Below are 22,659 nucleotides of genomic sequence, written 5' to 3'. Positions count from 1 at the left end.
ATGGGGAGTGCGGGACGCCGTGCTTGGGGTCGACAGCAAGGACTGCGAAGTTTAAAATCACGGCATTACAGGATTGGGGTCAGTGAGCACAGGGTGATGTTTGAGGGGGTGGCGGTTCGATAGGGGGTGGGGGGAATGGGGGACTTGGCGCAAGTTACGACGGGGGCAGCAAACCTTCGGATGACCAGAGGTTTCCGGAGCGTGGAAGAGACCGGGCCGGGCTGCGTTGGGATGTTCAAGGCTGAGGCGAGAGGCGGCTGGGTCCCCGTGCCCGCCATCTGCGTTACGCCCACTGGGTGTAAAATGGTTCTGCTCACCATGAAGAGGAGGTTCCAGGGGTACTTCCTCCGAATGTCCCCGCAGCAGTTCAGGGCCACCAGCACGACGATGAAAATGCCAAAGGAGGAATAGAAGAAGGCCGAGTTCGCGTGGGCGAAGTTCTTGATGTCTGAGGAGTAGGTGAAGACACAGACAATCCCGAAGGTCAACAGCAGCTGAATGCCGAGGATCAGAAACACCTGAGGGGCGAAACACAGTTACTGACGCACAAAACTGTACTGCTTTTGTCCCCTTCAAACTGTACAACATGGGGTTAGATACAGAGTAAAGTTCCCTCCACACTGTCCCCATCAAACACTCCCAGGACAGGTACAGCACGGGGTTAGATACAGAGGAAAGCTCCCTCTACACTGTCCCCATCAAACACTCCCAGGACAGGTACAGCACGGGGTTAGATACAGAGTAAAGCTCCCTCTACACTCTCCCCATCAAACACTCCCAGGACAGGTACAGCACGGGGTTAGATACAGAGTAAAGCTCCCTCTACACTGTCCCCATCAAACACTCCCAGGACAGGTACAGCACGGGGTTAGATACAGAGTAAAGCGCCCTCTACACTGTCCCCATCAAACACTCCCAAGACAGATACAGCACGGGGTTAGATACAGAGTAAAGCTCCCTCTACACTCTCCCCATCAAACACTCCCAGGACAGGTACAGCACGGGGTTAGATACAGAGTAAAGCTCCCTCTACACTGTCCCCATCAAACACTTCCAGGGCAGGTACAGCACGGGGTTAGATACAGAGTAAAGCTCCCTCTACACTGTCCCCATCAAACACTTCCAGGGCAGGTACAGCATGGGGTTAGATACAGAGTAAAGCTCCCTCTACACTCTCCCCATCAAACACTCCCAGGACAGGTACAGCACGGGGTTAGATACAGAGTAAAGCTCCCTCTACACTGTCCCCATCAAACACTTCCAGGGCAGGTACAGCATGGGGTTAGATACAGAGTAAAGCTCCCTCTACACTGTCCCCATCAAACACTCCCAGGACAGGTACAGCACGGGGTTAGATACAGAGTAAAGCTCCCTCTACACTCTCCCCATCAAACACTCCCAGGACAGGTACAGCACGGGGTTAGATACAGAGTAAAGCTCCCTCTACACTGTCCCCATCAAACACTTCCAGGGCAGGTACAGCATGGGGTTAGATACAGAGTAAAGCTCCCTCTACACTCTCCCCATCAAACACTCCCAGGACAGGTACAGCATGGGGTTAGATACAGAGTAAAGCTCCCTCTACACTGTCCCCATCAAACACTCCCAGGACAGGTACAGCACGTGGTTAGATACAGAGTAAAGCTCCCTCTACACTGTCCCCATCAAACACTCCCAGGACAGGTACAGCACGGGGTTAGATACAGAGTAAAGCTCCCTCTACACTGTCCCCATCAAACACTCCCAGGACAGGAACAGCACGGGGTTAGATACAGAGTAAAGCACACTCTACACTGTCCCCATCAAACACTCCCAGGACAGGTACAGCATGGGGTAAGATACAGAGTAAAGCTCCCTCTACACTGTCCCCATCAAACACTCCCAGGACAGGTACAGTACGGGGTTAGATACAGAGTAAAGCTCCCTCTATACAATCCCCATCAAACACTCCCAGGACAGGTACAGCACGGGGTTAGATACAGAGTAAAGCTCCCTTTACACTGTCCCCATCAAACACTCCCAGGACAGGTACAGCACGGGGTTAGATACAGAGTAAAGTTCCCTCTACACTGACCCCATCAAACACTCCCAGGACAGGTACAGCACGGGGTTAGATACAGAGTAAAGCTCCCTCTACACTGTCCCCATCAAACACTCCCAGGACAGGTACAGCACGGGGTTAGATACAGAGTAAAGCTCCCTTTACACTGTCCCCATCAAACACTCCCAGGACAGGTACAGCACGGGGTTAGGTACAGAGTAAAGCTCCCTCTACACTGTCCCCATCAAACACTCCCAGGACAGGTACAGCACGGGGTTAGATACAGAGTAAAGCTCCCTCTACACGGTCCCCCATCAAACACTCCCAGGAGAGGTACAGCATGGGGTTAGATACAGAGTAAAGCTCCCTCTACACTGTCCCCATCAAACACTCCCAGGACAGGTCCAGCACGGAGTTAGATACAGAGTAAAGCTCCCTCTACACTGTCCCCATCAAACACTCCCAGGACAGGTACAGCACGGGGTTAGATACAGAGTAAAGCTCCCTCTACACTGCCCCCATCAAACACTCCCAGGACAGGTACGGCACGGGGTTAGATACAGAGAAAAGTTCCCTCTACACTGTCCCCATCAAACACTCCCAGGACAGGTACAGCACGGGGTTAGATACAGAGTAAAGCTCCCTTTACACTGTCCCCATCAAACACTCCCAGGACAGGTACAGCACGGGGTTAGGTACAGAGTAAAGCTCCCTCTACACTGTCCCCATCAAACACTCCCAGGACAGGTACAGCACGGGGTTAGATACAGAGTAAAGCTCCCTCTACACGGTCCCCCATCAAACACTCCCAGGAGAGGTACAGCATGGGGTTAGATACAGAGTAAAGCTCCCTCTACACTGTCCCCATCAAACACTCCCAGGACAGGTCCAGCACGGAGTTAGATACAGAGTAAAGCTCCCTCTACACTGTCCCCATCAAACACTCCCAGGACAGGTACAGCACGGGGTTAGATACAGAGTAAAGCTCCCTCTACACTGCCCCCATCAAACACTCCCAGGACAGGTACGGCACGGGGTTAGATACAGAGAAAAGTTCCCTCTACACTATCCCCATCAAACACTCCCAGGACAGGTACAGCACGGGGTTAGATACAGAGTAAAGCTCCCTCTACACTGTCCCCATCAAACACGCCCAGGACAGGGACAGCACGGGGTTAGATACAGAGTAAAGTTCCCTCTACACTATCCCCATCAAACACTCCCAGGACAGGTTCAGCACGGGGTTAGATACAGAGTAAAGTTCCCTCTACACTGCCCCCATCAAACACTCCCAGGACAGGTACAGCACGGGGTTAGGTACAGAGTAAAGCTCCCTCGACACTCTCCCCATCACACACTCCCAGGGCAGGGACAGCACGGGGTTAGATACAGAGTAAAGCTCCCTCTACACTGTCCCCATCAAACACTCCCAGGACAGGTACAGCACGGGGTTAGATACAGAGTAAAGCTCCCTCTACACTGTCCCCATTGTGGTGTTGGGTGCTCTGGTGCACAGATGAGCCAACACAGTTGTATGTGGTACAACTCTATTTTATTTTAACTCTTACAATACAGTTCGTTCTGGATACTCTGCACGTGCTGTCTCCCTGAGTGTGTCTGGTGGCAGGTCTGTCCTGGTCCTCCTCTGCAGCTAATACTGACCACCGGGGGTCGTGTCTGTGCTTTTATATCTTTCTGTCATTGGTTGTGGTGTGTGTTCTGATTTGTCTGTTGGTGTGTCTATCATGATGTGTGTGTTTGAATATCATGACACCCATCAAACACTCCCAGGACAGGTACAGCACGGGGTTAGATACAGAGTAAAGCTCCCTCTACACTGTCCCCATCAAACACTCCCAGGACAGCTACAGCACGGGGTTAGATACAGAGTAAAGCTCCCTCTACACTGTCCCCATCAAACACTCCCAGGACAGGTACACACGGGGTTAGATACAGAGTAAAGCTCCCTCTACACTGTCCCCATCAAACGCTCCCAGGACAGGTACAGCACGGGGTGAGATACAGAGTAAAGCTCCCTCTACACTGTCCCCATCAAACACTCCCAGGACAGGTACACACGGGGTTAGATACAGAGTAAAGCTCCCTCTACACTGTCCCCATCAAACACTCCCAGGACAGGTACAGCACGGGGTGAGATACAGAGTAAAGCTCCCTCTATACTGTCCCCATCAAACATTCCCAGGACAGGTACAGCACGGGGTTAGATACAGAGTAAAGCTCCCTTTACACGGTCCCCATCAAACACTCCCAGGACAGGTACAGCACAGAGTTAGATACAGAGTAAAGCTCCCTCTACACAGTCCCCATCAAACACTCCCAGGATAGGTACAGCACGGGGTTAGATACAGATTAAAGCTCCCTCTACACTGTCCCCATCAAACACTCCCAGGACAGGTACAGCACGGGGTTAGATACAGAGTAAAGCTCCCTCTACACTGTCCCCATCAAACACTCCCAGGACAGGTACAGCACGGGGTTAGATACAGAGTAAAGCTCCCTTTACACTGTCCCCATCAAACATTCCCAGGACAGGTACAGCACGGGGTTAGATACAGAGTAAAGCTCCCTTTACACTGTCCCCATCAAACACTCCCAGGACAGGTACAGCACGGGGTTAGATACAGAGTAAAGCTCCCTTTACACTGTCCCCATCAAACACTCCCAGGACAGGTACAGCACGGGGTTAGAAACAGAGTAAAGCTCCCTCTACACTGTCCCCATCAAACACTCCCAGGACAGGGACAGCACCGGGTTAGATACAGAGTAAAGCTCCCTTTACACTGTCCCCATCAAACACTCCCAGGACAGGGACAGCACCGGGTTAGATACAGAGTAAAGCTCCCTTTACACTGTCCCCATCAAACACTCCCAGGACAGGGACAGCACCGGGTTAGATACAGAGTAAAGCTCCCTTTACACTGTCCCCATCAAACACTCCCAGGACAGGTACAGCACGGGGTTAGATACAGAGTAAAGCTCCCTCTACACTGTCCCCATCAAACACTCCCAGGACAGGTACAGCACGGGGTTAGATACAGAGTAAAGCTCCCTCTACACTGTCCCCAGCAAACACTCCCAGGACTGGTACAGCACCGGGTTAGATACAGAGTAAAGCTCCCTCGACACTGTCCCCATCAAACACTCTCAGGACAGGTACAGCACGGGGTTAGTTACAGAGTAAAGCTCCCTCTACACTGTCCCCAGCAAACACTCCCAGGACAGGTACAGCACGGGGTTAGATACAGAGTAAAGCTCCCTCTACACTGTCCCCATCAAACACTCCCAGGACAGGTACAGCACGGGGTTAGCTACAGAGTAAAGCTCCCTCTACACTGTCTCCATCAAACACTCCCAGGACAGGTACAGCACGGGGTTAGATACAGAGTAAAGCTCCCTCTACACTGTACCCATCAAACACTCCCAGGACAGCTACAGCACGGGGTTAGATACAGAGTAAAGCTCCCTCTACACTGTCCCCATCAAACACTCCCAGGACAGGTACAGCACGGGGTTACATACAGAGTAAAGCTCCCTCTACACTGTCCCCATCAAACACTCCCAGGACATGTACAGCACGGGGTTAGATGCAGAGTAAAGCTCCCTCTACACTGTCCCCATCAAACACTCCCAGGACAGGTACAGCACGGGGTTAGATACAGAGTAAAGCTCCCTCTACACTGTCCCCATCAAACACTCCCAGGACAGGTACAGCACGGGGTTAGATACAGAGTAAAGCTCCCTCTACACTGTCCCCATCAAACACTCCCAGGACAGGTACAGCACGGGGTTAGATACAGAGTAAAGCTCCCTCTACACTGTCCCCATCAAACACTCCCAGGACAGGTACAGCACGGGGTTAGATACAGAGTAAAGCTCCCTCTACACTGTCCCCATCAAACACTCCCTGGACAGGTACAGCACGGGGTTAGATACAGAGTAAAGCTCCCTCTACACTGTCCCCATCAAACACTCCCAGGACAGGTGCAGCACGGGGTTAGATACAGAGTAAAGCTCCCTCTACACTGTCCCCATCAAACACTCCCAGGACAGGTACAGCACGGGGTTAGATACAGAGTAAAGCTCCCTCTTCACTGTCCCCATCAAACACTCCCAGGACAGGTACAGCACGGGGTTAGATGCGGAGTAAAGCTCCCTCTACACTGTCCCCATCAAACACTCCCAGGACAGGTACAGCACGGGGTTAGATACAGAGTAAAGCTCCCTCTACACTGTCCCCATCAAACACTCCCAGGACAGGTACAACACGGGGTTAGATACAGAGTAAAGCTCCCTCTACACTGTCCCCATCAAACACTCCCAGGACAGGTACAGCACGGGGTTAGATACAGAGTAAAGCTCCCTCTACACTGTCCCCATCAAACACTCCCAGGACAGGTACAGCACGGGGTTAGATACAGAGTAAAGCTCCCTCTACACTGTCCCCATCAAACACTCCCAGGACAGGTACAGCACGGGGTTAGATGCAGAGTAAAGCTCCCTCTACACTGTCCCCATCAAACACTCCCAGGACAGGTACAGCACGGGGTTAGATACAGAGTAAAGCTCCGTCTACACTGTCCCCATCAAACACTCCCAGGACAGGTACAGCACGGGGTTAGATACAGAGTAAAGCTCCCTCTACACTGTCCCCATCAAACACTCCCAGGACAGGTACAGCACGGGGTTAGATACAGAGTAAAGCCCCCTCTACACTGTCCCCATCAAACACTCCCAGGACAGGTACAGCACGGGGTTAGATACAGAGTAAAGCTCCCTCTACACTGTCCCCATCAAACACTCCCAGGACAGGTACAGCACGGGGTTAGATGCAGAGTAAAGCTCCCTCTACACTGTCCCCATCAAACACTCCCAGGACAGGTACAGCACGGGGTTAGATACAGAGTAAAGCTCCCTCTACACTGTCCCCATCAAACACTCCCAGGACAGGTACAGCACGGGGTTAGATACAGAGTAAAGCTCCCTCTACACTGTCCCCATCAAACACTCCCAGGACAGGTACAGCACGGGGTTAGATACAGAGTAAAGCTCCCTCTACACTGTCCCCATCAAACACTCTCAGGACAGGTACAGCACGGGGTTAGATGCAGAGTAAAGCTCCCTCTACACTGTCCCCATCAAACACTTCCAGGACAGGTACAGCACGGGGTTAGATACAGAGTAAAGCTCCCTCTCCACTGTCCAATTATGTGCTTCAGCCTCGTACACATCCTGAATCAAAGGGCAGTCTGTACCAGCTTTTCACGCCGCCGCACCGGTACCCCGGCGACGAGGGGTGCAGTCACCGGGAAATCCCGTTGACCATGGCAGGGTCGGTAGGTCCTGCTGGTGGGGTGCCTCATCACTGGAAAACACGCGGCGGGCTGCTCGGCCAATCCCGCCCAATGTCTCACGCCCGCGGCCCTTCCGGAACTTTCTGCTCACCTTTCGAATGAAGTGCCGGCGAATGGTCGTATCGTCCAAGGTGCTGGCGAACATGCCCTCGTTCTCGCTGTAACTGGGAGGCGCGTCCTGGTATCCTGGGGGGGGGGATTGGAGGCTGGTCCAAATCAGATGTACTATCATTCTCATACACCCTCCTCACCGAGGGGTCTGACCCCGAACTTCCCGACCCCCCTCTCACTGGGGCGATGGACTGAGTACCAGTTCAGAGAAGGTTCACGGGGCCGATTCCCAGGATGAAGGGGGTTTGTCCGATGAGGAAAACCCCTTCCCATTCACTCCCATTGTACACAATCCCAATGAACCCAACCCCCTTCCCATTCACTCCCATTTTACACAATCCCAATGGATCCAAACCCCTTCCCATTCACTGCCATTGTACACAATCCCAATGGACCCAAACCCCTTCCCATTCACTCCCACTGTTCACAATCCCAATGGACCCAAACCCCTTCCCATTCACTCCCATTGTACACAATCCCAATGGACCCAAACCCCTTCCCATTCACTCCCATTGTACACAATCCCAATGGACCTAAACCCCTTCCCATTCACTCCCACTGTACACAATCCCAATGAACCCAACCCCCTTCCCATTTACTCCCATTTTACACAATCCCAATGGATCCAAACCCCTTCCCATTCACTCCCATTGTACACAATCCCAATGGACCCAAACCCCTTCCCATTCACTCCCACTGTTCACAATCCCAATGTACCCAAACCCCTTCCCATTCACTCCCATTGTACACAATCCCAATGGACCCAAACCCCTTCCCATTCACTCCCATTGTACACAATCCCAATGGACCTAAACCCCTTCCCATTCACTCCCACTGTACACAATCCCAATGGACCCAAACCCCTTCCCATTCACTCCCACTGTACACAATCCCAATGGACCCAAACCCCTTCCCATTCACTCCCATTGTACACAATCCCAATGGACCTAAACCCCTTCCCATTCACTCCCACTGTACACAATCCCAATGGACCCAAACCCCTTCCCATTCACTCCCATTGTACACAATCCCAATAGACACAAACCCCTTCCCATTCACTCCCATTGTACACAATCCCAATGAACCCAAACCCCTTCCCATTCACTCCCATTGTACACAATCCCAATGGACCTAAACCCCTTCCCATTCACTCCCACTGTACACAATCCCAATGGACCCAAACCCCTTCCCATTCACTCCCACTGTACACAATCCCAATGAACCCAAACCCCTTCCCATTCACTCCCACTGTCCACAATCCCAGTGGACCCAATAACCTTCCCATTCACTCCCACTATCCACAATCCCAACGGACCCAATCCCTTCCCATTCACTCCCACTGTCCACAATCCCAATGGACCCAAACCCCTTCCCATTCACTCCCATTGTACACAATCCCAATGGACCCAAACCCCTTCCCATTCACTCCCACTGTACACAATCCCAATGGGCCAAATCCCCTTCCCATTTACTCCCACTGTACACAATCCCAATACACCCAAACCACTTCCCATTCACTCCCACTGTACACAATCCCAAAGGGCCAAATCCCCTTCCCATTTACTCCCACTGGACACAATCCCAATGGATCCAAACCCCTTCCCATTCACTCCCATTGTACACAATCCCAATGGAAGAAACCCCTTCCCATTCACTCCCACTGTACACAGTCCCAATGGACCCGAACCCCTTCCCATTCACCCCCACTATACACAATCCCAATGGAACCAACTCGCTTCCCATTCACTCCCACTGGACACAATCCAAATGGATCCAAACCCCTTCCCATTCACTCCCACTGATCACAATCCCAATGGACCAAACCCCTTCCCATTCACTCCCGTTGTGCACAATCCCAATGGGCCCAAATCCCTTCCCATTCACTCCCATTGTACACAATCCCAATGGACCAAAACCCCTTCCCATTCATTCCCACTGTACACAATCCCAATACACCCAAACCAACTTCCTATTCACTCCCATTGCACACAATTCCAGTGGACACAATCCCCTTCCCATTCACTCCCACTGTAAACAATACCAATGGACCCAATCCCCTTCCCATTCACTCCCATTGTACACAATCCCAATGGGCCCAATCCCCTTCCCATTCACTCCCACTGTACACAATCCCAATGGACCCAATCCCCTTCCCTCTCACTCCCATTGTACACAATCCCAATAGACCCAATGTCCTTCCATTTACTCCCATTGTACACAATCCCAATGGATCTAACACCCTTCCCATTCACTCCCACTGTACACAATCCAAATGGATCCAAACCCCTTCCCATTCACTCCCACTGTACACAATCCCAATGGACCCAATCCCCTTCCCATTCACTCCCAGTGTACACAATCCCAATGGATCCAAACCCTTTCTCATTCACTCCCACTGTACACAATCCCAATGGGTCCAGATCCCTTCCCATTCACTCCCATTGTACACAATCCCAATGGAACAAACCCCCTTCCCATTCACTTCCATTGTATACAATCCCAACGTACACAAACCCCTTCCCATTCCCTCCCACTGTACACAATCCCAATGGACCCAATCCTTTTCCATTCACTCCCACTGTACACAATCCCAATGGACCAAAACCCCTTCCTATACACTCCCATTGTACACAATCCCAATGGACCCAAACCCCTTCCCATTCACTCCCATTGTACACAATCCCAATGGATCCAAACCCTTTCTCATTCACTCCCACTGTACACAATCCCAATGGGTCCAGATCCCTTCCCATTCACTCCCATTGTACACAATCCCAATGGAACAAACCCCCTTCCCATTCACTTCCATTGTATACAATCCCAACGTACACAAACCCCTTCCCATTCCCTCCCACTGTACACAATCCCAATGGACCCAATCCTTTTCCATTCACTCCCACTGTACACAATCCCAATGGACCAAAACCCCTTCCTATACACTCCCATTGTACACAATCCCAATGGACCCAAACCCCTTCACATTTACTCCTATTGTACACAATCCCAATGGACCTAAACACCTTCCAATTCACTCCCACTGTACACAATCCCAATGGACACAAACCCCTTTCCACTGTACACAATCCCAATAGACACAAACCCCTTCCATTTCACTCCCACTGTACACAGTCCCAATGGATCTAAACCCCTTCCCATTCACTCCCACTGTACACAATCCCACTGGAACTAAACCCCTTCCCATTCACTTGCACTGTACACAATCCCAATGGACTCAAACCCCTTCCCATTCACTCCCACAGTACAGAATCCCAATGGACCCAAACCCCTTCCCATTCCCTCCCATTGTACACAATCCCAATGGACACCAACCCCTTCCCATTCACTCCAACTGTACACAATTCCAATGGACCCAAACCCCTTCTCATTCACTCCCACTGTACACAATCCCAATTGACACAACCCCTTCCCATTCGCTCCCATCGTACACAATCCCAATGGACACAAACCCCTTCCCATTCACTCCCTCTGTACACAATCCCAATGAACCCAAACCACTTCCCATTCACTCGCACTGTACACAATCCCAATTGACACAAACTCCTTCCCATTCACTCCCATTGTACACAATGCCAATGGACACAAACCCCATCCCATTCACTCCCACTGTACACAATGCCAATGGACCCAAACCCCTTCCCATCACTCCAATTGTACACAGTCCCAAGGATCCAAAACTCTTCCCATCACAATCCCTGACCCCACCATGTATAGTGATGATCTTTTACCTTCTGCGGGTGGAGCATGTTCACTCATCGTGAGGGCCGTCCTGTCATCATACTCGGTAGCCATGGTCGCCATGTTTTTGACCAAGTAAACTGTCCTCACCTAAAACAGAGGAGCAACATTAGCTAGGGGAGGCAATGCATTGTGGAATTGCCACTGGACTATTAATCCGGGGATCCAGGTTCAAATCCCACTGTGGCAGATGGTGAAATCTGAATTAATTTTTTCCAAAATCTGGAATAAAATGTCCAACGAAGACCGTGAAACCATTATCGATTGTGATATAAAGAACCCATCTGGTTCACTGATGTCCTTTTAAGGAATTGGAAATCTGCCATCCTGGCCCGGTCTGGCCTACATGTGACTCCAGGCCCACAGCAATGTGGTTCGACCCTTAGAAGACGTGCCCTCCGAGATGGCCTAGCGAGCCATTCAGTTCAAGGGCAATTAGGGATGGACAATAAATGCTAGGCCCATCCATCGACGCCCCACACCCGTCGATGAATATGTCCACCGAGCTGCCTCTTCCTCTTGCTCTCAACCTCTTCACCCCCTTCCTCTCCTTGCCCTTCCTGTTCCTCAATCCCTATCCTGGTCTTCGTCGCAGCTCTTTCAGGCTCCCCCACAGATTCTCAGGGCGGTGGGTGGGCGCTGGTCACTTCCTCCTAGTCCTGCACAGTTTGTATTGGGTCAGTGCCGTTTACATTGCAAATCGCCCCAAAGCTTTGGGGGCGAATATAGAGCAAAATACGACCTCGGGCCACATGAGGTGGGGGGTGGGGGGGGGGGGGGGGGGGGGGGGCGGTGGAGGGATTTGAGGTTTAGTCCCAGGGGCACTTTAAAAGAGCTAAGAAAAGGCAGAGAGGTTTGGGGAGGGCATTCCTAAGCTAGGCCCCAGGGAGCTGAAGGCAGGAGTGGCGGAACGATTAAAATCCAGGAAGGGGGCAGCACGGTGGCGTAGTGGTTAGCACTGCTGCCTCACGGCGCCGAGGTCCCAGGTTCGATCCCGGCTCTGGGTCACTGTCCGTGTGGAGTTTGCACATTCTCCCCGTGTCTGCGTGGGTTTCGCCCCCACAACCCAAAGATGTGCAGTGTAGGTGGATTGGCCACGCTAAACTGCCCCTTAATTGGAAAAAATTAATTGGGTACTCTAAATTAATAAAAAATAAAACAAATCCGGGAAGGGGGCTCAAAAGGCAGGAATTGGAATCATAGAAGAATCCCTACAGTACAGCAGGAGGCCAGTCAGCCCATCGGGTCTGCACCGATCCTCTGGAACAGCATCCTAACCTTGGCCCACTCCTCACCCTATCGCCATAACCCACCTAGGCGTGGCCAATCCATCTAACCTGCACATCTTTGGATTGTGGGAGGAAAGCTGCATCGACATAGGCAGTTACCCAAGGCTGGAATCAAACCCAGGACTCTGGCGCTATGAGGCAGCGGTGCTTACCACCGTGCGGCCCCTATTGGAGGAGTGCGGGGATCTCGGAGGGTGAAGGGCGTTGAGGGGATTCTAGAGTTAGGGGCCCAGGTTTGAGCTTTTACTCGCCAAAGAGACTTTCGGATTATTGTCATTAGTGGGGCAATGAGGGGAAGATGAGGGAGGGACACTGATGGAAGGACAGGGGGAGGGGAGGGGGAGGGAGTGGAGATTGAGGGAGAGCAGACTGAGAGAGCGGAGACTGAAGGTGTAGAGGCTGAGCGAGGGGTGAATGAGGGTGGAGCAGCCAAAGGAGAGAGAGAGAGTGAGGGAGGGGACAGAGAGAGAGTGAGGGAGGGGAGTGAGGGAGGGGACACAGAGAGTGAGGGAGGGACACAGCGAGAGTGAGGGAGAGGGTCACAGAGAGTGAGGGAGGGGAGTGAGAGGACACAGCGAGAGTGAGGGAGGGGGGTCACAGAGAGTGAGGGAGGGGAGTGAGAGGACACAGCGAGAGTGAGGGAGGGGTCACAGAGAGTGAGGTAGGGGAGTGAGGGAGGGGACACAGAGAGTGAGGGAGGGACACAGCGAGAGTGAGGGAGGGGGTCACAGAGAGTGAGGGAGGGACACAGCGAGAGTGAGGGAGGGACAGAGAGAGAGTGAGGGAGGGGAGTGAGGGAGGGGACACAGAGTGAGGGAGGGACACAGCGAGAGTGAGGGAGGGACAGAGAGAGAGTGAGGGAGGGGAGGGGGGAGGGGACAGAGAGAGTGAGGGACGGGAGTGAGGGAGGGGACACAGAGAGTGAGGGAGGGGACACAGAGAGTGAGGGCGGGGACACACTGAGAGTGAGGGGGGGAGTGAGGGAGGGGACACAGTGAAGGAGTGAGGGGAGTGAGGAAGGGGACACAGAAAGAGTGAGGGAGGGGAGTGAGGGCGGGGACACACTGAGAGTGAGGGGGGGAGTGAGGGAGGGGACACAGTGAAGGAGTGAGGGGAGTGAGGAAGGGGACACAGAAAGAGTGAGGGAGGGGAGTGAGGGCGGGGACACAGTGAGGGAGTGAGGGGAGTGAGGAAGGGGACACAGAAAGAGTGAGGGAGGGGAGTGAGGGCGGGGACACACTGAGAGTGAGGGGGGGAGTGAGGGAGGGGACACAGTGAAGGAGTGAGGGGAGTGAGGAAGGGGACACAGAAAGAGTGAGGGAGGGGAGTGAGGGCGGGGACACAGAGAGTGAGGGAGGGGAGTGAGGGAGGGGACACAGAGTGAGGGAGGGGAGTGAGGGAGGGGACACAGAGAGTGAGGGGGGAGTGAGGGAGGGGAGTGAGGGAGGGGACACAGAGTGAGGGAGGGAGGGGAGTGAGGGAGGGGACACAGAAAGAGTGAGGGAGGGGAGTGAGGGAGGGGACACAGAGAGTGAGGGAGGGGAGTGAGGGAGGGGACACAGAGAGTGAGGGGGGAGTGAGGGAGGGGACACAGAGTGAGGGAGGGAGGGGAGTGAGGGAGGGGACACAGAGAGTGAGGGGGGAGTGAGGGAGGGGACACAGAGTGAGGGAGGGAGGGGAGTGAGGGAGGGGACACAGAAAGAGTGAGGGAGGGGAGTGAGGGAGGGGACACAGAGAGTGAGGGGGGAGTGAGGGAGGGGACACAGAGTGAGGGAGGGAGGGGAGTGAGGGAGGGGACACAGAGAGAGTGAGGGAGGGGACACAGCGAGAATTAGAGAGGGGTCACAGAGACTGACGGAGGGGTCACAGAGAGTGAGGGAGGGGAGTGAGGGAGGGGAGTGAGGGAGGGGTCACAGAGAGCGTGAGGGAGGGGACACAGTGAGAGTGAGGGATGGGAGTGAGGGAGGGGAGTGAGGGAGGGGACACAAAGAGAGTGAGGGAGGGGTCACAGAGAGAGTGAGGGAGGGGGTCACCGAGAGAGTGAGGGGGGGAGTGAGGGAGGGGACACAGAGTGAGGGAGGGAGGGGAGTGAGGGAGGGGACACAGAGTGAGGGAGGGGAGTGAGGGAGGGAGGGGAGTGAGGGAGGGGACACAGAGAGAGTGAGGGAGGGGGTCACCGAGAGAGTGAGGGGGGGAGTGAGGGAGGGGACACAGAGTGAGGGAGGGAGGGGAGTGAGGGAGGGGACACAGAGTGAGGGAGGGGAGTGAGGGAGGGAGGGGAGTGAGGGAGGGGACACAGAGAGAGTGAGGGAGGGGGTCACCGAGAGAGTGAGGGGGGGAGTGAGGGAGGGGACACAGAGTGAGGGAGGGGAGTGAGGGAGGGAGGGGAGTGAGGGAGGGGACACAGAGTGAGGGAGGGAGGGGAGTGAGGGCGGGGACACAGAGTGAGGGAGGGGAGTGAGGGCGGGGACACAGAGTGAGGGAGGGAGGGGAGTGAGGGAGGGACACAGTGAGAGTGAGGGAGGGTCACAGAGAGAGTGAGGGAGGGGACACAGCGAGAGTGAGGGAGGACAGAGAGAGAGTGAGGGAGGGGTCACAGAGAGTGAGGGAGGGGAGTGAGGGAGGGGACACAGAGTGAGGGAGGGACACAGCGAGAGTGAGGGAGGGACAGAGAGAGAGTGAGGGAGGGGAGGGAGGGAGGGGTCAGAGAGAGTGAGGGCGGGGACACACTGAGAGTGAGGGAGGGGACACAGAGTGAGGGAGGGGACAGAGAGAGTGAGGGGGGAGTGAGGGAGGGGACACAGTGAGGGAGTGAGGGGAGTGAGGAAGGGGACACAGAAAGAGCGAGGGAGGGGAGTGAGGGCGGGGACACAGAGAGTGAGGGAGGGGAGTGAGGGAGGGGACACAGAGAGTGAGGGAGGGGAGTGAGGGAGGGGACACAGAGAGTGAGGGAGGGGAGTGAGGGAGGGGACACAGAGAGTGAGGGAGGGGAGTGAGGGAGGGGACACAGAGAGTGAGGGAGGGGAGTGAGGGAGGGGACACAGAGAGTGAGGGAGGGGAGTGAGGGAGGGGACACAGAGAGTGAGGGAGGGGAGTGAGGGAGGGGACACAGAGAGTGAGGGGGGAGTGAGGGAGGGGACACAGAGAGTGAGGGAGGGGAGTGAGGGAGGGGACACAGAGAGTGAGGGAGGGGAGTGATGGAGGGGACACAGAGAGTGAGGGAGGGGAGTGAGGGAGGGGACACAGAGAGTGAGGGGGGAGTGAGGGAGGGGTGTGAGGGAGGGGACACAGAGTGAGGGAGGGAGGGGAGTGAGGGAGGGGACACAGAGAGAGTGAGGGAGGGGACACAGCGAGAATTAGAGAGGGGTCACAGAGACTGACGGAGGGGTCACAGAGAGTGAGGGAGGGGAGTGAGGGAGGGGACACAGAGTGAGGGAGGGAGGGGAGTGAGGGCGGGGACACAGAGAGAGTGAGGGAGGGGACACAGAGAGTGAGGGAGGGGAGTGAGGGAGGGTCACAGAGAGAGTGGTGACTCAGGGAGGGGAGCGTTGTCAGTGTGAGGAGTCAGGGAGAATGAAGAGGAGGTATGAATGACGATCAGGATGAATGGGGATTTTAAGATGAAGGTGAAACAAGGTGGTTTGGTGAAACGTTGCGAGGAGGGGGCTTGACACCATGACACGTGATGTTCAAGCTGGGGAAGGGGATGTTTGCAAGGAAGACGTAACCAAGTTCGACAACAGGTTGCCAGGGAAACGCCAGGAGAAGGGTCGACCAATCCGTTTGCCTTGCCGATGAAGGACAGTCCAACAGCCTCCAGTTGCCAACGCGCTGCTGGGAATTGGAAGGCCCTCACAAGCCACCCCTCCCCTCGCAGGGCCCATTGCACTCACCCGTCTAGGGGGCCAGTTAAAGGACGGCCCAGCTGCACGAGTGAGGTCGAGTGGCGGTGAGTCGAAGAACCCTGGTGCCCCCTGACATCACCCTCCTCTTTGCCGGTTACCCCCAAACTGACTAACCTTGCAAAACCTTGAGGAGGGTAGGGGGATTGAGGGTGGGGTGGGGGGCAGGAGGGTCGAAGGGCAGAAGTGAGGTCACAAACCGTGTCGACCAACATCCTGTCACATGTGTCGACGGGTCACAAAGGGACCCTACCCCAACCCCACTGTGAGCCCAAATATCGCTTCCCTGGTAACCAACAATCAGGAAGTGACGGAGGCGTAGGTGTAATGTCACCGACTATAATCCAGAGGCCCCCGGCTAATGCTCTGGGAGCGGGGGGGTGGGGGCGTGCGGATACAGGCTCACATCCCCCCAAGGCTGGTGGAATTGAAATTCAATAATAGAATCTGGAGTTTATGGCGCTAATCCCAGCAATGATGACCGTGACAACCATCGTCAATTGTTGTTTAAAAAAAAAAAAGCCCATCATCTGGTTCACTAACGTCCCCCTTTAGGAGAAGGGAAATCTGCTGTCCTTGCCCGGTCTGGCCTACATGTGACTCCAGACACCGCCCCCCCCCCCCCCCCCGAACAATGTGGTTGATTCTTAACTGCCTCCTTCAAAAATGGCCGAACAAACCACATTGGGCTGAAGGGGGCAATTGCGGATGAGCGACGAATGGACCTGCCAGCGCCGCCCACATCTCACAGAAGAATACAAGATGCACCGCAGTTCAGGGAATGGAGGCCTCCGAAAGCACGGGTTACACCCTGGTTCAGGGGCCCTCCAGAACTGGAGCCAGCCTCTCTCGCCGCGCAGAACCAGGGCGCTGTGATGGTGGAGAAAGAGGCAGTTCAGCCCGTCGGGTCTGTGCTGGGCCAAGAAAGGAAAGGAACGGGCCGCTCATTTGAACCCTGCCCGGTCCGTGACCGTGCAGGTTCCGGCACTTTGGATGGCGATCCAGCTTCCTCTTAAATGATTCGAACATTTCAGCCTCGACCACCGACGGAGGCAGTGAATTCCAGACACTCACCGCCCTCTGGTTGGGAAAGGTTTCCCCTCGTGTCCCCCACTAACCCTCCGGCCAATTATCTTAAAATTCCCTTTTTCTGAGGACCCGGGTTCAATCCCGGCCCTGGGTCACTGTCCATGTGGAGTTTGCACATTCTCCTTGTGCCTGCGTGGGTTTCAGGGAATATACAGTGAGTGGTAGAACCCTCAAGCGTATTGAAAGTCAGAGAGATCTAGGTGTACAGGTCCACAGGTCACTGAAAGGGGCAACACAGGTGGAGAAGGTAGTCAAGAAGGCATACGGCATGCTTGCCTTCATTGGCCGGGGCATTGAGTATAAGAATTGGCAAGTCATGTTGCAGCTGTATAGAACCTTAGTTAGGCCATACTTGGAGTATAGTGTTCAATTCTGGTCGCCACACTACCAGAAGGATGTGGAGGCTTTAGAGAGGGTGCAGAAGAGATTTACCAGGATGTTGCCTGGTATGGAGGGCATTAGCTATGAGGAGCGGTTGAAAAAACTCGGTTTGTTCTCACTGGAATGACGGAGGTTGAGGGGCGACCTGATAGAGGTCTACAAAATTATGAGGGGCATAGACAGAGTGGATAGTCAGAGGCTTTTCCCCAGGGTAGAGGGGTCAATTACTAGGGGGCATAGGTTTAAGGTGAGAGGGGCAAGGTTTAGAGTAGATGTACGAGGCAAGTTTTTTACGCAGAGGGTAGTGGGTGCCTGGAACTCGCTACCGGAGGAGGTGGTGGAAGCAGGGACGATAGTGACATTTAAGGGACATCTTGACAAATACATGAATAGGATGGGAATAGAGGGATACGGACCGAGGAAGTGTAGAAGATTTTAGTTTAGACAGGCAGCATGGTTGGCACGGGCTTGGAGGGCCGAAGGGCCTGTTCCTGAGCTGTACATTTCTTTGTTCACTCTCACAACCCAAAGATGTGCAGCCTAGGTGGATTGGCCACGTTAAATTGCCACTGAATTGAAAAAAACAATTGGGTGCTCTAAAAAAAATTTTTTAATCTTAAAACCTCCTGTTGATTGACCCCCTCTGTCAGGGGAAACAGGCCTTTCCTGCCAACCCTGTCTAGGTCCCTCATAACCCTGATAAGTGCGAGGTGATTCATTTTGGTCGGACAAATTTGAATGAGGATTACAGGGTTAAGGGCAGGGTTCTGAAGAATGTGAAGCAGAGAGATCTCGGGAGTTCATGTCCACAGATCTCTGAAAGTTGCCACCCAAGTGGATAGAGCCATGAAGAAAGCCTATAGTGTGTTAGCGTTTATTAACAGGAGGATTGAGTTTAAGAGCCGTGAGGTTATGCTGCAACTGTACAAGACCTTGGTTAGACCACGTTTGGAGTATTGTGTGCAGTTCTGGTCACCTCATTACAGGAAGCATTGGAAAGGGTGCAAAGGAGATTTACCAGGAGCTGCCTGGATTGGAGGGTAGGTCTTATGAGGAAAGATTGAGGGGCCTAGGGCTTTTCTCATTTTAGCGAAGGAGGATGAGAGGCGACTTAATTGAGGTGTATAAGATGATGAGAGGGATAGATAGAGTAGACGTTCAGCGACTTTTTCCTCGGGTGGATGTAGGAAAGGTTGAGGGAGCTAGGGCTTTTCTCTTTGGAGCGAAGGAGAATGAGAGGCGACTATTTCCTCGGGTGGATGTAGCTGTTACAAGGGGGCATAACTATAAGGTTCAGGGTGAGAGATATAGGAGGGATGTCCGAGGTAGGTTCTTTACTCAGAGAGTGGTTAGGGTGTGGAATGGACTGCCTGCTGTGATAGTGGAGTCGGACACTTTAGGAACTTTCAAGCGGTTATTGGATAGGCACATGGAGCACACCAGAATGACAGGGAGTGGGATAGCTTTATCTTGGTTTCGGACAAAGCTCGGCACAAAGTCGAGGGCCGAAGGGCCTGTTCTGTGCTGTACTGTTCTGTGTTCTATGTTACAAGGGGGCAGAACTATTGTGGTGGTATGCATTAGGGGTATTACGGTACCCTGTGATGCCGGGAGGCTATTGGTGGATAGACGCCGGGTCTCGTTTGGATCAGCCGCCTACTGGATCCAACCAGTAAGGCGGAGTATAAGAGCCCGGGTTCTCCCCGCAGCCGCATTTTGTAACTGTGCTGCTGGGGAACAAGTCTGCATAATAAAGCCATTGATTGACTCCTTCTCATCTCGTCTCGTGAGTGATTGATTGTGCTACAATTTATTACGCAGACTTTAAAGAACATGGAGCTCCGAATCACTCCGGAGTGTCTGCCAATCAGCCCCCACGCGGCAAACTCAGTGGCCACTTTTAAACACTGGTAAGCGTGTTTTCATGGATACCTCCGAACGGCCCCTGGCAGACCTACAGAAGACCAGAAAATGCTGGCCCTGCATTCCAGGGTGAGCCCTGAAATCTACACTCTCATAGAGGACGCGGACGATTACCAGGCGGCGCTCGCCATGCTGAGAGGACTCTATGTTCGGCCCATCAACCAGGTTTACGCACGCCACCAGCTCGTGACGAGACAGCAAATCCCCGGGGAATCGCTGGATGAATTCTACAGTGCGCTGCTAATACTGGGGAGAAATTGCAACTGCCCACCGGTTCCGGCTAATGAACATACGGAGCTACTCATTCGGGATGGGCCCCATGGGGCCTGAGGAAAACGCCCCAATGCAGCAACAGCGACTGGCTTCTGTGACCCTGGACCAGTCGCGGGGGAGAGGGTACGCATCCAGCTGCGTGTACCTATTGATGGTTTGGGTATAGTCTACGACCATCCTCTGCTTCTCCCCGGTCTTTACAACTACCACCTGAGCTCTCCAGGGACTATTGCTGGCCTGAATTATGCCTTCCCTCAGCAGCCGTTGGACTTCTGACCGGATAAAGGTTCGGTCCTGGGCGCTGTACCGTCTGCTCCTAGTGGCGATGGGTTTGCAATCCGGGGTGAGGTTCGCAAACAGGGAAGGCGGGTCGACCTTGAGGGTTGCGAGGCTGCAGATAGTGAGTGGGGGTATAGGGCCGCCGAATTGAAACGTTAAACTCTGGAGGTTGCACTGGAAATCCAATCATACGGAGCTACTCATTCGGGATGCTTTCGTGGCAGGTATGTTTTCGTCCCAAATTCGCCAGCGATTGCTGGAAAGAGACTCACTAGGCCTCAAGGAGAAACGGGCCCTCGCTGCCTCGTTCGATGTGGCATCGCAGAACGCCCGTGCCTATGCCCCCGACCGCGCGGCAGCCCATTGGGCACCGTGGACCCCCGCCGCGACCAAACCCCCGCAGGCCTGTCCTGCCAGAGAGCCAGATCACCCGGGTGGGCCCCGCTGCTACTTTTGTGAGCAAGCGAAACACCCCCGCCTGCGCTGCCCGGCCCGCTCAGCCCTCTGTAAAGGGTGCGGCAAAAAGGGGCACTTTGTAGCAGTGTGCCAGGCCCGGGGGGTCGCCGCAATCTCCGGGGAGAACCAGGACTCCAACCTCAACCTCCCCCAACGATCCTTGTGCGGCTACCGGGAGCCGCCATCTTGGGTCCCGGACACCATGCGGGACGGATGGCGCCGCCATTTTGTGCTCCTCCGGCCACGTGCGATCAATGGGCGGTGCCATCTTGTCCACCCCCGACCGTGTGCGACCCGTGGACGCCGCCATCTTGGCTGACGGCTAAGGGCCCCGGGATGGACGGCCCCACGGGGCCTGAGGAAAACGCCCCGATGCAGCAACAGCGACTGGCTTCTGTGACCCTGTACCAGTCGCGGCCCCGAACGCTCCAAACAGCAACAACAACGGTATTCATAAACGGGTACGAGACGCCCTGCCTGATCGACTCTGGGAGCACGGAGAGTTTTATACATCCCGATAATGTAAGATGCTGTTCCCTTCCGATCCACCAGAGTAATCAAAAGATTTTCCTGGCAGCAGGATCCCATTCTGTAGAGATCAAAGGGTTCTGCATCGCGAACCTCACAGTGCAGGGGAGGGAGTTCAAGAACTACCGGCTTTACGTCCTTCCCGACTTCTGCGCTGCCACACTCCTGGGATTGGATTTCCAGTGCAACCTCCAGAGTTTAACGTTTCAATTCGGCGGCCCTATACCCCCACTCACTATCTGCAGCCTCGCAACCCTCAAGGTCGACCCGCCTTCCCTGTTTGCGAACCTCACCCCGGATTGCAAACCCGTCGCCACTAGGAGCAGACGGTACAGCACCCAGGACCGGACCTTCATCAGGTCAGAAGTCCAGCGGCTGCTGAGGGAAGGCATAATTCAGGCCAGCAATAGTCCCTGGAGAGCTCAGGTGGTAGTTGTAAAGACCGGGGAGAAGCAGAGGATGGTCGTAGACTATAGCCAAACCATCAATAGGTACACACAGCTAGATGCGTACCCTCTCCCCCGCATATCCGACATGGTCAATCGGATTGCACAGTACAAGGTCTTTTCCACGGTGGACCTTAAGTCCACCTATCACCAGCTCCCCATCCGCCCGAGCGACCGCAAATACCCTGCTTTTGAAGCAGATGGGCGGGCCTATCACTTTTTAAGGGTTCCATTCGGCGTCACTAATGGGGTCTCGGTCTTCCAGCGCGAGATGGACCGAATGATTGACCGGTACGGTTTGCGGGCCACGTTTCCGTACCTCGATAACGTCACCATCTGCGGCCACGACCAGCAGGACCACGACGCCAACCTCCGAAAATTCCTCCAGACCGCAAACGCCCTGAATCTCACAAAGAACAGGGAGAAATGCGTGTTTAGCACCGACCGTTTAGCCATCCTCAGCTACGCAGTGCGAAACGGAGTTATAGGCCTAGACCCGGAACGCATGCGCCCCCTTATGGAGTTCCCCCTCCCTCACTGCTCCAAGGCCCTGAAACGCTGCCTGGGCTTTTTCTCTTATTACGCCCAGTGGGTCCCCAACTACGCGGACAAGGCCCGTCCGCTAATTCAGTCACTGTCTTTCCCCTATCGACAGAGGCCCGCCAGGCCTTCAGCCGCATCAAAGCGGATATCGCAAAGGCCAGGATGCGCGCCATCGACGAGTCCCTCCTCTTCCAAGTCGAGAGCGACGTGTCCGACGTAGCTCTGGCGGCCACCTTCAACCAAGCGGGCAGACCCGTGGCCTTTTTCTCC

General features: G+C 54.3%; 1 protein-coding gene across 1 annotated transcript in view; it reads right to left on the bottom strand.

Annotated features, from left to right (window-relative positions):
- The window catches only part of LOC140419814 (protein lifeguard 1), a 66,009-nt gene extending 43,770 nt beyond the window's left edge, over positions 1–22,239 (bottom strand). The window contains exons 1-4 of the mRNA XM_072503828.1: positions 22,166–22,239; positions 11,271–11,370; positions 7,505–7,599; positions 318–518 (exon numbers count right to left, since the gene is read on the bottom strand). Of these exons, the coding sequence (XP_072359929.1) occupies positions 318–518; positions 7,505–7,599; positions 11,271–11,343 (369 nt within the window). The 5' untranslated portion in view covers positions 11,344–11,370; positions 22,166–22,239. The remainder of the gene's footprint in view (positions 1–317; positions 519–7,504; positions 7,600–11,270; positions 11,371–22,165) is intronic.
- Between the last annotated feature and the right edge of the window lie 420 nt (positions 22,240–22,659).

The sequence above is a fragment of the Scyliorhinus torazame genome, chromosome 5, assembly GCF_047496885.1.
Source record: "Scyliorhinus torazame isolate Kashiwa2021f chromosome 5, sScyTor2.1, whole genome shotgun sequence".
In the NCBI taxonomy this organism is placed as follows: domain Eukaryota; kingdom Metazoa; phylum Chordata; class Chondrichthyes; order Carcharhiniformes; family Scyliorhinidae; genus Scyliorhinus; species Scyliorhinus torazame.
This window is presented reverse-complemented; position numbering and strand designations above follow the sequence as displayed.